This window comes from Musca autumnalis, unplaced genomic scaffold, assembly GCF_047663935.1.
Source record: "Musca autumnalis isolate F117 unplaced genomic scaffold, ASM4766393v1 scaffold_137, whole genome shotgun sequence".
Classification (NCBI taxonomy): Eukaryota; Metazoa; Arthropoda; class Insecta; order Diptera; family Muscidae; genus Musca; species Musca autumnalis.
Window position 1 is genome coordinate 97,447 of NW_027411686.1, and position 14,668 is coordinate 112,114.

Here is a 14,668-nt window from a genome sequence, read left to right on the forward strand (position 1 = left end):
CCCTTCCAGTTCGAATTTCCAAAAACCCAGCCTTATCTGACCCCTTCGTACCAAGAGTGATCCACACCCAAAATTTCAGGATTCTAGCTTCAGCCGTTTCGTCTGGGCGTTGATGAATCAATCAGTCAGTCAGTCAGTCGGTCAATCACTTTACTCTTTTATTAATATAGACAAGATTAATTATACTTCGACATTGAAGGTTGTTTGTTTTTGTTCGGCTTGTTGTTGTTGTGGGGCTGTGTCCTGTTGTTGCTGTTCGGCTGTTTCACCTCCTTGCTTTGCAGCTTTGGAAGTAGTTGGATTCTCTTCCTCTATTTGTTGTTTTTTGTTTTGTTGTTGTTGTGGGGCTGTCCTGTTGTTGCTGTTCGGCTTGTTGTTGTTGTGGGGCTGTGCCCTGTTGTTGCTGTTCGGCTGTTTCGCCTCCTTGCTTTGGAAGTACAGTGAGTGTCAAAAATATTCGGTTTTCAATTTCACCAATAATAACACCTCAGTATTTTAGAAGCCCATGCCCGATATCCAAAAAACCAAATACCTAAAAAAATTTTGGTCCTATGGCAATTAAAAAGTGTATGCAACATGGATCCATGGCAACCCTATAAGCGAGAATAGCAAGGAAAACGTTACTGTTTTCTATGCGTCAAAAATATTCGGTTTTTGTAACTTTTGTTAAATATTTTGCCAAAAAAACAGGTCATTATTGAACTTTTTCTGCAATATTAGTATACATTTTGATAATTGCGAACAGAATATTTGTTCCTGTGTGCAAAAATATTGCATTTTATAGCAAATTATTAAAATTTAGCGCTAAGGAAAAACGCTATCCCAGTAAAGGGAAAACTGGTCATATATTATTATAAAAACAGCAGAAATAAAAGGAAATTTTGCTTATTTTTGAATATTTAGTCGAATATAGTTGAAATAATGTGCAAAAGTCTCGAAAATATAGAAATAATCGATTTCGTGAAACACATAAGCTAGCCAAACCCATGAACTGGGAGGGAAGGTAGAGAAATCTCCTGAAAAATTACGGATAAACCGCCCTTAATAGGAATTTCCAAAACTTCCTCAATCCTACACTCCACCAGTAATCTCAATTCCAAATTTCGAGATTCCAACTCAAATTTAGTACCATTTAGTACTTTTCGTACCCATAAGTACGAATTTTCAAAACTAATTCCATTCTACTCTCTAACATCATCCTTAATTCAAATTTCAGGATTCCAGCTCTATCCGCTCGCCTAAATCATAATTGTACCAAATTTAGTACTTTTCGTACCCATAAGTACCAATTTTCAAAACTACTTCCATTCTACCCTCCAACTGTATCCTTAATTCAAATTTCAGGTTTCCAGATCTATCCGTTGGTCTAAATCATAATTGTACCAAATTTATTATCATTTAGTACTTTTCGTACCAATAAGTACGAATTTTTAAAACAACTTTCATTCTACTCTCCAACAGCAGCCTAACTTCAAAATTTCAGGATTCCAGCTCCATCCGTTCGCCCAAATCGTAGTTGTACCAAATTTAGTACAATTTAATACTTTTCGTATCCATAAGTACGAATTTTCAAAACTACTTTCATGCCACCCTCCAACTGTAGCCTTAATTCAAAATTTGAGAATTCCAGCTACGTCCGTTCGCCCAAATCGTAATTGTACTAAATTCAGTATCATTTAGTACTTTTCGTATCCATAAATACGAATTTTCAAAACTACTTCCATTCTACTCTCTAACAGCAGCCTTAATTCAAATTTCAGGATTCCAGCTCTATCCGTTCGCTCAAATCGTAATTGTACTAAATTCAGTATCATTTAGTACTTTTCGTACCCATAAATACGAATTTTCAAAACTACGTCCATGCTACTCTCCAACAGTAGCCTTAGTTCAAAATTTCAGGATTCCAGCTCTATCTATTCGCCCAAAACGTAATTGTACCAAATTTAGTACAATTTTCAAAACTGCTTCCATTCACTCTTCAACAGTAGCCTTAATTCAAAATTTCAGGATTCCACCTCTATCCGTTCTCCCAAATCGTAATTGTACCAAATTTAGTACCATTTAGTACTTTTCGTACCCATAAGTACGAATTTTCAATACTACTTCCATTCTACCCTCCAACTGTAGCCCTTATTCAAAATTTCAGGATTCCAGCTCTATCCGTTCAACCTAAATCCAAATTGTACCAATTTAGTACCATTTAGTACTTTTCGTACACATGTGTACACTTTTCCTAAAACACCTCCTTATGTCTACCGTACCTTTTAACCTTGATTCTCACACCAAATTTCAACCTTTAACCTTTATCCGTTCACAAAATACGAATTGGTACCAAAGTTAGTACACTTTAGTACTTTTCGTACACTTATAGTTCGAATTTAGCACATCTTTCCTACACTCCATCAGTGACCTTCATTCCAAATTTCAAAGTTCTAGCTCTACCGGTTCGCCAAATACAAACGGTACCATATTTAGTACCTTTTAGTACTTTTAGTACCCTTCCAGTTCGAATTTCCAAAAACCAAGCCTTATCTGTCACCTTCGGACCAAGAGTGACCCTCACCAAAAATTTCATGATTCTAGCTTCAGCCGTTTCGTCTGGGCGTTGATGAATCAATCAGTCAGTCAGTCAGTGAATCAGTCACTCTACTCTTTTATTAATATAGATTGTATGGGGATTTACTTTGCTCCCTTCCTTTGTCGGTGCTACGCGCCTTTGTTGTTTAATTAAAAATCTTGTTGATTGTCTGCGGTGCTATGCACCTCTTTATTTGGTTGTCAATTTGGAAGTGAATTTAATTGTGTCTTATAACTATAATTGAGGAGTGCTGTGGCGATTACGCCACTTGCATAAACTGCTACGTTGGCTAAATGTCGTTCCCGCCGTTGAGTGGAATATGATCCTCTTGTTGAAGGTTGATTGAGTTCGCTGGACTGATGTTCTGGTGTCAGCGGAAAGTTGGGAGTTGTGTTGGTATGACACAGTGGTGTGGTTGGATTAAGGTGTTAACTCCTCCCTGCTGAAAAATCAAGCGTCCCGTTTGATTAGTAAAATGGAATATTGTAAAGACTCTTGCGGCACGGAATCCCCTGCACTGTAACAGGAGTAGGTAGTGACATCAAATTCCTGTTAGGCCCGTCATTCCTGCTGTTTCAGTATTAAATTCATTCCGGACTACAATCTTGTCCGTGTTCCTGTTTCTTCTAATAGCCATCACCAATGCAACGCATATCATTATAGTCACGAGGCCAGCGTTGGTAAGTATGCTGGTTTCGAATTTAAAATTCAATCGCTCGATTCTTTGGTTGTTCCTTACATGCAATGATTTTAAAAATTCCAAAGATAAAATTTCTTCAATATCACTCCTCGTTGACACATGTTGAAGGAATGCTGGTGTTTGCTAGGTTATCTTTTGTTTCTTATACTTAACCTTTTTCCCTTTCTCCTTTAGTTATTAGTTAAAACACTTTTATTTATTTCTGTGTTTGTATGGTTTTATTCAGGTTTTCTCTTCTTGTAGGTTTTAATTCTAGGTTAGCTTTTAAGTATAGATTTTTAGGTAGAACAATTTTAGTTTAATTCAGTTTTATGCAAATTTTTGGTATTTTTAACTTAGCACAATTTTCTAGTTTTAAGTAGTTAAATTCATTAGGTTTATACAATGCAGATTTTAGGTTTAGTTTTTAGATTATTTAAACAAGATTTAACAATAGAAATATCGGTAATTCACTTTAAGTTCTTTTTTGAGGTTTGGAGATAAAATGATGTAAGTATGTTCACTGGGTAAACTATGTACAAGGTAAGTATTTGTTTTAGCACGTAGATGATTTAACTTTAGCAGGTAAGTAATTTAACTTTAGCAGGTAAGTAATTTAACTTTAGCAGGTAAGTATTTTAACTTTAGCAGGTAAGTATTTTAGCACTTAGGTAAGTATTTAGTTTTAAGTTTTTAATGTCAACTTATTTATTTTTTTCCTTTTTTCTTTTTTTGTTTTAATATTCACTGGGGGGAGAAAATGTTCCGGCGCTTTCAAATTTGTAACAACGAATGAAAACTTCTTGAAGTTTATTTCAACAGCAAACCTGTTTGGCGGTTTGCTGTTGGAAATATTTACATATTTACTATGTTTTTACATGCAAAACCGTTGCAATGTGTGAGTGTGTGGGTGGAAAGAACAAATGGCAAACTTAACACCACACCGCCACCACCCACAATTTCAACGGCGTTCACTTATGACTTCTTAACGCACATTCACACTGGGGCACTAAACCCTATATGTGTTCACATTGTGTGAACATGTTCTGCCCCCGCAGTGGTTTGTGTTAGTATTATTAATAGGGATCATTTTGCGGGAGATTTCTAATTGGACCGGACAGCACATAACCCAGCCTGGTCTGGTACCCGTATACGTCACCGATGCCAGAAAATGTCCTGCCCTCCTGGACTATGGCCGAGTACTCATCGGCACCCAACTCAACTTCTATGGGAGTGTTACTTCTGGGGTCCACATCAGCCAAGCTCCCACCGCTAAAATCTCTTTGGGGTCCTCAAGAATCGGGTCACAATAGGGTCTGTACGGCAGCTCATCGGTCACGAGCGCATGCACCCGTAGCGCCCAGGTCGAGCTCTCGTTTCGAGCCTGGATTTTCAGCGTAGTAAACCGCCGACCCAAGAAGAGGAACGAGCGAAGCCCTATACGCTGGAAAGATGCGTAGGAAATTCTCGACATCGCCGACCCTTGATGGACTAAAGCTCTTACAGACGCCCACAACCTGGCTTCTTCTCCCATGATCCGTATGGTCGCCGTGGGGATCATCACTAAATTCCATCGCAAAACTGGGGGCGGCGACGGTGGCTGCAGCGAATTGTCGAGCTGTGGGGCGCCATGGATGAGTGTATGGTGCCTGTAGTCGCAGCGCCGACATGTTGTGAGGGAGGGACAGTCCGGGGCTAGGTGACTGCGCGTCAAGCAGTTCCGGCAGTAGCTTCGGCGCTCTAGAGTCTCATAACGCTGGTAGGGCGAAAGGTTGAGGAACCTCTGGCAGGAGCTCAACGCATGGTCTTCTTGGCACAACCCACATGCGTATTGCCAATGCGCCGGTCTGTCCCTCCTCTCTTCTCTTCGGCCCTGCCGTTGATTAGATCGGCTGCGGTCGTGCTGTCGCCTAACACTTGGCTCTGCCCTTGGCTGACGGTTAGGGTTGGCGGCGGCGGCCCCACGCTCTGCTCCTTCTTCCAGTCTCCAGTCCTGGTTGGGTAAATAGGCGGCCATATCTGCAAAAAAAGAGATGGGAGTACTACATTCTTTCATTAAGGAAAATAATCCGACTAGTCAGTCGGAAAACAATTTGACAAGTTTTGTAATGGGTCTGCTTATTGAGCCACTAGCCGTCCGAACGTCGACTACTCTAGTGTTCTGGTCACTACCGGGATAAGTTTTATCAACGCGTCCTAATTTCCATTCATTTGGAGCGAGTCGGTCATCTTTTATAACTACTAAGTCTCCCTCTTTAATGTTCTCCCGAGTATACTTCCATTTCGTTCTGCGATGAAGTTCGTGTAGATATTCTAGTTTCCAACGATTACAAAAATATTGCGAAATGACTTTGAGTCGTTTCCAACGATTAACAAGACTGATATCAGTGTCAGAAATATCGGGCTCAGCTGGTGTAAGAAGAGCGGTACCGATTAAAAAATGTCCCGGGGTTAAAGGAGAGAAATCATTTGGGTCGTCGCTTGCAGGACTGAGGGGTCGTGAATTAAGGCAAGCTTCGATTCGAGTTAAAATAGTTGTGAATCCTTCGAAGGTAAAGTTCATCTTGGGAATACTTTTCTTCAAATGGGTCTTGAAAGATTTAACTCCGGCCTCCCACAAGCCGCCCATGTGCGGAGCTCCGGGTGGAATAAACTTCCAGTTAAGATCTTGGTAAAAGTTGTTTTGAAGCACACTAGTCTGAAAGTTTTTTACGAAGGCTATTCTATCCCTTTTTAAAGGATCAACTGCCCCTACAAAGTTTGTACCGTTGTCGGAATAGATACAAGCTGGGCAGCCACGACGACTAACGAACCTCGAAAAGGCGGCCAAAAACGCGTATGTCGACAAGTCACTTGTCGGCTCCAAGTGTATGGCCTTTGTCGCAAAGCATATAAATACACAGACGTAGCCTTTGGTAAGAAAGCAGGCCCTGCCAGAATAACTTTTAATACTGAAGGGTCCCGTATTTGTAAAGGGTCTTGAAAGGAATGTTCGTTCGGGCGGCAGAGATGCCATTAATTGATCTTGGGTCTTTTTCTTGTGAATGATGCACACTTTGCAGTTTCGTATGGTTTTCTTTACAAGTGACTTAAGGCCAAATATCCAGAATTCGGACCTGAGCACTCTTAACATCAATAAATTACCGCCGTGTAAGGTTATTTTATGTGTAAAATCAACCAGCAGCTGACTAAGGGTCGCTCCATGTGGAAGGATTATGGGATGCCGCTCACTATACGTTAGGGCTGTCGACTGTACCAATCTACCATTGGCTCTTATGATTCCTTTAGGGTCTAAAAATGGATTCAAGGTCAGAAGTGGGCTTGAGGGAGAAATTCGATTCTTTTTTTCCAATGATTCGTATTCGTTTGGGTAGAAAAACCTTTGCGTTTGTAATATACTCGAGCGTTTTCCATCCTGAATTTCTGTGGTGCAAGATCCGTAGATAATACTCTAAGATGTTGTCGATTTTGTCCAGTGTTCTTCCAAAATCGCAAAGCATAAGCATGTGAACGATAGACCTTTGCCAATGAAGAGAAATTTTTCAAAGGGTCATCCGTTTCTTGCACCAGTGTGAGGGCTTTAACAACTTTCGCTTCCAAGCTTGTATCAGTTTGAGCTTGAGGTGCTGACCAACGATCTTTAGGCATTTTTAACCAGTGGGGTCCATACCACCAGAGATTATGGTCTTTCAGTTCAGCAGGTGAACATCCTCGACTTGCTATATCGGCAGGGTTATTTTCTGAGTCAATGTGTCTCCAGTTTTCTTCACCGACATTCTGAGAAATTTCCGAAATTCTATTTCCGACAAAGGTGCTCCAATGGCAAGGAGGCTTTTTTAACCATGCCAATACAATGGTAGAGTCAGTCCAAAATTGTGTGACATAGTTTGATATTTGCAGATTATCCATGACTGAGACTGCCAACTTCGAAAGAAGAACTGCTCCACATAATTCAAGTCGTGGTATCGAGAGCTTTTTAATCGGAGCTACCCGAGTCTTTGCTGCTAGCAGGAAGGTATGTGTACTGGATTCGGTATCTTCCACTCGGATGTAGATCGCAGCCCCATATGCGCTTTCCGAAGCGTCACAGAAGCCGTGAATTTCCACAGAACTGGTCAAAGTGAAATTGATCCATCGTGGAACTTTGAGCATATCGATATTTTGGCTATTTTTTACAAAGTTCTTCCAATTCATTTGGGTCATTGGCTTCAAGGTGTCGTCCCAATCTATTTTGTCCAGCCAGATTTGCTGCATTACCAGTTTTGCTACGACCACTACTGGTGCTAGCCATCCGCATGGGTCAAATAACTTGGCAATGGTTGATAACACTTCTCTTTTAGTGTATCTATCTTGTTTTTCCATTATTGGGGGTGTAAATGAGAAGAAATCTCCAGAAATATTCCATCGTACACCCAAAGTTTTCGTAGAAGCATCTTCCGAAATCTCTAGCCAGTTTAATGTCAATAAATGTTCTTCCGGAATATCTTTAATCACCTTGTGATCGTTTGAGGCCCATTTCATGAGCGTAAATCCAGCAGAGTCTAAAGCTGCGATTAATTCCTTTCTAGATTTTATCGAATCTTCAAGCGTATGACCTCCCGCCAGTACATCATCCACGTATAAATTGTTTAAAATTATGTCGGCAGCTCTTGGATACAAGTCTCTAACATCCTGTGCCAATTTTATGAGGGTTCTTAGAGCCAGGAACGGCGCACAATTTACTCCAAATGTCACGGTTAACAATTCATAATCCTCAACTGGGTCTTGTGGTGATTTTCTGAAGAGAATTCGTTGAAATTTAGTTTGTCTCGAGTCCAACAGTATCTGCGTATACATCTTTGTGATGTCAGCATTGAAGGCATACTTAAAAAATCTCCATTTTAAAATTTGTATCACCAAATCCTGTTGTAGAATGGGTCCAGGAAACAATGTGTCATTGAGACTAGTTTTGTTCGAGGATGGGCATGAGGCGTTAAACACAACTCTTAATTTCGTTGTGAGCCTATCAGGTTTAATCACTGCGTGATGTGGTAAATAATAGTTGGGTGTGTCATTGATTTCCTCAGGATTAATCTTTCTCATATGACCAAGCTCCAAATACTCGATAATTGATTTATCATACTCATCTTTTATTTCGGGTGTTCTCATTAGTTTTTTCTCCATTCGAAAGAATTGGGCTAAGGCAATGTTTCTCGAATTTCCCAACTCCTCGCACTTTTTGAATGGGAGAGTCACAACATATCTTCCTTCCTTGTTACGTACAGTTGTATCAATGTAATTTCTTTCGCAGAATTGGTCTTCTTCTGACCGTAAAACTTTTTTAGGGGTCTCTTCCACCTCCCAAAAACGTGTAAGTATCTTTTCTATCGATGTTGTGTTGAGCAAAGCAATTTGTTTTCGTTGAATTGTATCCCCAGGAATGGGTCCTCCAACAATCCATCCACATTTAGTTTTTTGGGTTAAAATTGATCCAAATGTTTTCATCGGAGTTCCAAGTGCAAATATCAAGGGTCCTATGTCCATACCTATGAGTAAATCGATAGGCTGACTGATATAAAACTTCGGATCGGCTAATTCCAACGATGTAATATCTTGTAGTTGAGATTTGTCTAAGTTTTGTGGCGGTAAATTCGAAGGTAGGGTCTTTAAAACTGGTGCCCACACATCCAGTCTAAAATCTGGTTCAAATTTGGATCGCATTGTGAATAAACAAGATTTTGTAGATGTCTCCGAGACAAACTGACTTAAGCCAGTGACATGAACCAAGTTGCTCCTTGTTGCTAATTTCAAAAGATTTTTCAGTTTCTCAGAAATGAATGTTGATTGTGATCCAGAATCTATCAGAGCTCTGGCATCATAAATTTGTCCTCTCGTTTCAATTTGAACGTGAACAGTAATGTACCTTCAGATTGTTTTTCATCAATGTGTTTATCTTGGAGGGTCAAGGTTGTAACAGTTTCTGGTGCTAAGTTTGTTGTGGACTGTATTTGTTGTGTATGAGTGGCGGCACTGTTTCTAGGTTGTGTCTCCACTCGAGCTAGGTATGTATTTGTTGACTGGGTTTCTGTTCCCTTATGCAGCAAGGTGTGGTGTCTCATTGAACAATTTCGACACCCAAAGCGACTTTTGCAATCTTTCACTCCATGATTGGATGACAAACAGTTGTAACATAAATGCGAAGTTTTTACTAAGTGAATCCGATCGTTGATACTCTTCTTTAGAAACTCTGAGCAATCTCTGACAAAGTGGTTCGATTTGCATAGTTGACAATTTTGAAGATTTGATGCTTTGTTTTGTTGAGGTTGGGTCGTTTTGGGTCTATCTCCAAATTTATTTGTAGGTTTTGTGACATTTGTTTGAAATGTGCTCAAAAATCTAGGTTTGTTGTAAGTGGCTTGTTTCAACTGAGCAAATTTTGAAGTTGAAGGCTTGATATTTCCCACTGATTCCATGGTTTTGAATTTGTTTGTTAAAAAAGTGTTGAATTGTTCCCTGTTGGGAGTAGTTTACAATTGTTGAGTGAGTTCTCGAATTCTTCCAAAAAATTCCTCGGTAACTTTGAAGAGCAAATGTATATTAGAAGAGGGTCCCATCCTTTGACATCTACTTCCAATAATTCCAAGGTCTGAATGCAACTATTGACGGTTCTTTGTAACTTTTGTAGTGAATGGCTTGAGTCGGCCGAAACTCCTGGCAGATTAAAAAGAGTTTTTATCTCCTCATTTACTTGCATTCTCTTATTTTCATATCTATCCGTAAGATTTTTCCAAGCTAATTCGAATCCATCATTCGTTAATGGAACGTGGCTGATAATTTCCTTTGCTTCCCCAGTGGTTTTTTGTTTTAAATGGAATAATTTTTCGACATTGCTTAATTTTGATCCTGTTATGTAAATCGCCGTAAATAAGTCTCGAAATGTTGGCCATTCTTGATATCCTCCTTTAAATATATTTGTGTCGCATGGTGGTAATCGAGATACGGAAGTAAATTCCTTTTCTTTTCCTTCTTGGGTCATTGATGATCCTCTTTTAGTCTGTTCCATCATCCTTTTATCACGAACATTTTGCAATTGTATGTTGATGGCACTTAATGCCTTTTTGTAAGAGTCCATTGCCTCCACATAGTTCTTCCTTAATTTATTTTTGTCAATATCTTTTCCTCCTTCCTCTGCTTTATGTTCTCTACATTCCACATACGCTCTCTTGACTAAACTCCAATGTGAATCTAACTCCATTCGGGTTGTCTCCAAAGTGTCCGCTGTGTCTTCTGGGTTGGTAATTGAAAAAATAGAAATATAATCCAACAGGTCGTTGACGCTGTTCGCGTATCTATCGCATAATGTCTTATCCATCTTCCTTTTGTGCGTTTAACTTTCCACAAATTTTGTTTATTTTCCAAAATCCGAAAGATGCCCAACGAGAAGGACTCTTTGTTAAGGAATTCAACTTTTATCTTTCTTTTGATGATCAAAAGTAAGAAAGTGTTTCCTTTTAAGTAGTTGACAACGAATAATTGGGTCCAATTTTCCAAAAAACGAACAAAAGCTTTGAAAATATTAAAATATCTTCAAAATTTTCAACCCTGGTAGACCTTTTCACAGGTTTTCGATCCAATACGTGGAGAAAATCTTTATTTTTCGTTAAATGCTTTCTCAAAAACGTATGCGAATAATTTTGGTAAAGCGAAAAATCAATTGAGAAAATTTATTTTTGAGAGAAAGATGAAAGCATATATTACGTGAAAAAACTAATGAAGAAAAAACAAACAAAACCTCGAAATAATCATCCAACGAGTCACCGCATCAAGAAGAATCAATGAATTTATCCGAAAAAAAAACGAATAAAAAATGTATAATAATTTTTCAATCCACCAGACGAGCGTCGAAAAATTGTTTGCTGGGATGTCAAACTTTCAAAGATCGAATATCAATGAGTTTTACGAGTGAATAATCCAAAATGTGCATAAAATCTCTTACATATCCTTGGCAAGGAGGATTTTATTTTATTTTATGGCCTTTTGATGAAAAATCTTTTTCAAAATAAGACTTATTTCCAAAAGAATCTGAATGTCTGAATCAAACGACAACAAGAAAATCCACAAAGAGCAATAAAAATCGCAGTTGATACAATTTTGGGTCAAGTAAATCAGCTATTGTTTCCAAAAAGTTTTTCGAAAATGAAAAATTTAAAAAATATTTCAAAAAATTTTAAAAATTTTTCAAAAATTTAAAAAATATTGGGTCTAAACAACATAAGTGATCAACAATTTCAAAAAGTTGTATAATTCCCAAAATTATTTCAAATTTAGAAATTATTAATGAAGCAAACGAGCAAAAAATATCACAAAAAAATTTAACCGGAGACGTAATCAAAAAAGTGTGCTGGGTTGCACGTATCAAAACGAAGAGAAAATATGTTTTCACCTCCTTTAACCGCCGACAATGTATAAAATCTCTTGATGTCCTGTAGGAGGAGGATTTTTATAATCAATTTTCCTTTTAAATTTGATGTGTGTCAAATATTTATCTAAATCGACAAATATTTAGAAAGAACGCTCAAAATGTGTATATGTAGGGTCGTAATCACATAGGAGAAATTCAATAGGGTCTCCAGAATGATAAAAAGCAATAAGTATTAAAAAATTTGGGTTACCACAAAGTGGTTATTCAAGAAAAAATTTTACCAGCAAAATATTTCTGCAATAAATCACAGAAATATTTTGGGTCACAGAAAGTTGCTGAAAATTTATAGAAGTTTATGAAGCAAAATAATAATGTAATAAAGGGTTAGACTAACTACTTTGACAAAAAAATTATTTTCAAAATATTTGGTTGTAATTGTGTGCTGGGTTACTAGCCGTCTGTCCAACGGCCTCTTGTTATATTTCGCATGAAATTTATATTGTTTCTGGGTTGTGTATTTTTGTTTCTTTTTTAGGTCTGTGCACCAGACGTTTAAGCTTTTTTCAAAAAATTCCAAAATTGTTCTCAGGTCTGTATCATTCCAACAGACTACGTGTTTTCATCAAAAATCCAAAAATATGCTTGTATGTGATGTATGAATATTTCATCGCTGTGTCTGTCCACCAGACTGCAATGTTTCTTCCAAAAATCTCTACAAAAATGTTTACTAGGTTATGTATGGTTAGATAATTGGTGTGTCTGTCCACAGACGTGAAAAATTTTTGCCAAAAAAAATTATTCTAGGTTAGTTTTTTCAAAATTGTCTACGATTAAATTATATGTCTGTCCGCCAGTCATCTACTACATAATGTATATAATCGCTTTTATGTATTTCCAATTTGTATGTACGCAGAGAATTAAAAAAAAATGTTTTTTCTTTCCCAAAATCAATATGGCGTTTATGTATGCTGGGTATGCAAACTTTCCATTAACTATCGTATGTGTTTGTATATATATACATATATATATATATATATATATATATATATATATATATATATATATATATATATATATATGTGTCAATATGGCGCTTATGTACTTGGCTTTGAACTGCACGTTCAGTTTGGTTTCCAATATTTTTTCCACGAAAATGTGTTTTTTCTAGCAAAGTATATATAACCCGTTAAAAATGTCCGTCCAAAATAACGGTTTAACCAACGGTTTTATCGAGTCAGTTTCAACAATTTTTGAGTCTTGTGGCAATAGGCAGTGTTACAAGGGTCAAAATTATTTTTGGGTCACAGTGAGGATATGGGTCAAAGCAAATATTGAGGATTTGCCTGCTCCCAATATTCTCCTTTGGTCGTAATGAAAAAATCCAACAAGTACTCACTTTGTAGGCTGGGTTTAGTTACGTGTGGGGTCTGTCCTTGTTGTTTTCCTGCTGCTCCTTGTTGTTGTTGTGATGTGACGCCTTGTTGTTTTGTAATTTGTTTGGTTTACGCGTACCGAACCGATTTTTCGTTGTATTTGTAAAAACTTAATTGCTCTTTTCGTTTAAACTTTTTGTGTTTTTGTAAAATTGTCACTTTGTATTCTTTGTAATGTGTTGTTCAAAACGATCTTGTTTGCACTCACGTTGTCTTTGTATATATTATGTTTTGTTTTTGTGAATATTTCTTTATGTTTTTAAATTTGTAAAACTTTTTTGTTCACTTTGTATTTTTGTATTGTACCCACTGTGTCTTGTTCACTTTGTATTTGCTTAATTTTTTGTTTTTAATTATTTAAAAAACATCACTTTTTTTTTAATCCGGTTCCGGAGGACCAAATGTTTGTTAGGTTATCTTTTGTTACTTATACTTAACCTTTTTCCCTTTCTCCTTTAGTTATTAGTTAAAACACTTTTATTTATTTCTGTGTTTGTATGGTTTTATTCAGGTTTTCTCTTCTTGTAGGTTTTAATTCTAGGTTAGCTTTTAAGTATAGATTTTTAGGTAGAACAATTTTAGTTTAATTCAGTTTTATGCAAATTTTTGGTATTTTTAACTTAGCACAATTTTCTAGTTTTAAGTAGTTAAATTCATTAGGTTTATACAATGCAGATTTTAGGTTTAGTTTTTAGATTATTTAAACAAGATTTAACAATAGAAATATCGGTAATTCACTTTAAGTTCTTTTTTGAGGTTTGGAGATAAAATGATGTAAGTATGTTCACTGGGTAAACTATGTACAAGGTAAGTATTTGTTTTAGCACGTAGATGATTTAACTTTAGCAGGTAATACCCCGTTTATATATAACCGGATTTAACAAACCGACTGGGTTTTAAATGTCAATTCCATTGCTTATATTTCAAACAAATCCTCTCAAAGAAGGTTAACCCTGCAAAAAGCTCTAATATAAACAGCATATAAGTAATTTAACTTTAGCAGGTAAGTATTATATCTTTAGCAGGTAAGTATTTTAGCACTTAGGTAAGTATTTAGTTTTAAGTTTTTAATGTCAACTTATTTATTTTTTCCTTTTTTCTTTTTTTGTTTTAATATTCACTGGGGGGAGAAAATGTTCCGGCGCTTTCAAATTTGTAACAACGAATGAAAACTTCTTGAAGTTTATTTCAACAGCAAACCTGTTTGCCGGTTTGCTGTTGGAAATATTTACATATTTACTATGTTTTTACATGCAAAACCGTTGCAATGTGTGAGTGTGTGGGTGGAAAGAACAAATGGCAAACTTAACACCACACCGCCACCACCCACAATTTCAACGGCGTTCACTTATGACTTCTTAACGCACATTCACACTGGGGCACTAAACCCTATATGTGTTCACATTGTGTGAACAGCTGGTAAAGGTTTGGAATATGCTACTTCTTTAGATTCGAATACAGAGTTATTGATCTTAACAGAAACATTATGGAATCTTATCAAATAACTACCGTTTAGTTTTTTTTCAGATTCATTTACTAAAATATTTCCAGTGAAATCGTTTAACAATATTAGGCCA

General features: G+C 37.0%; 1 protein-coding gene across 1 annotated transcript; it reads right to left on the reverse strand.

The window, feature by feature from the left end:
* Positions 1-5,051: 5,051 nt before the first annotated feature.
* Positions 5,052-8,957, reverse strand: LOC141391833 (uncharacterized). Its single transcript, XM_073964527.1, has 2 exons — positions 6,708-8,957; positions 5,052-5,276 (listed from the first exon to the last, which is right to left on the reverse strand). Exons 1-2 carry the CDS (start codon positions 8,955-8,957, stop codon positions 5,052-5,054), a joined length of 2,475 nt encoding a protein of 824 aa, XP_073820628.1.
* Between the last annotated feature and the right edge of the window lie 5,711 nt (positions 8,958-14,668).

What these genes read in the sequence shown, in the direction of transcription:
- LOC141391833 (XM_073964527.1), bottom strand. Translation starts at nt 8,957, where the DNA reads ATGCGATCCAAATTTGAACCAGATTTTAGACTGGATGTGTGGGCACCA. An exon ending in AAAATCGACAACATCTTAGA is followed by an intron (nt 5,277 to 6,707) that starts GTATTATCTACG and finishes CTTTTTTTGCAG; the next exon opens with ATATGGCCGCCTATTTACCC.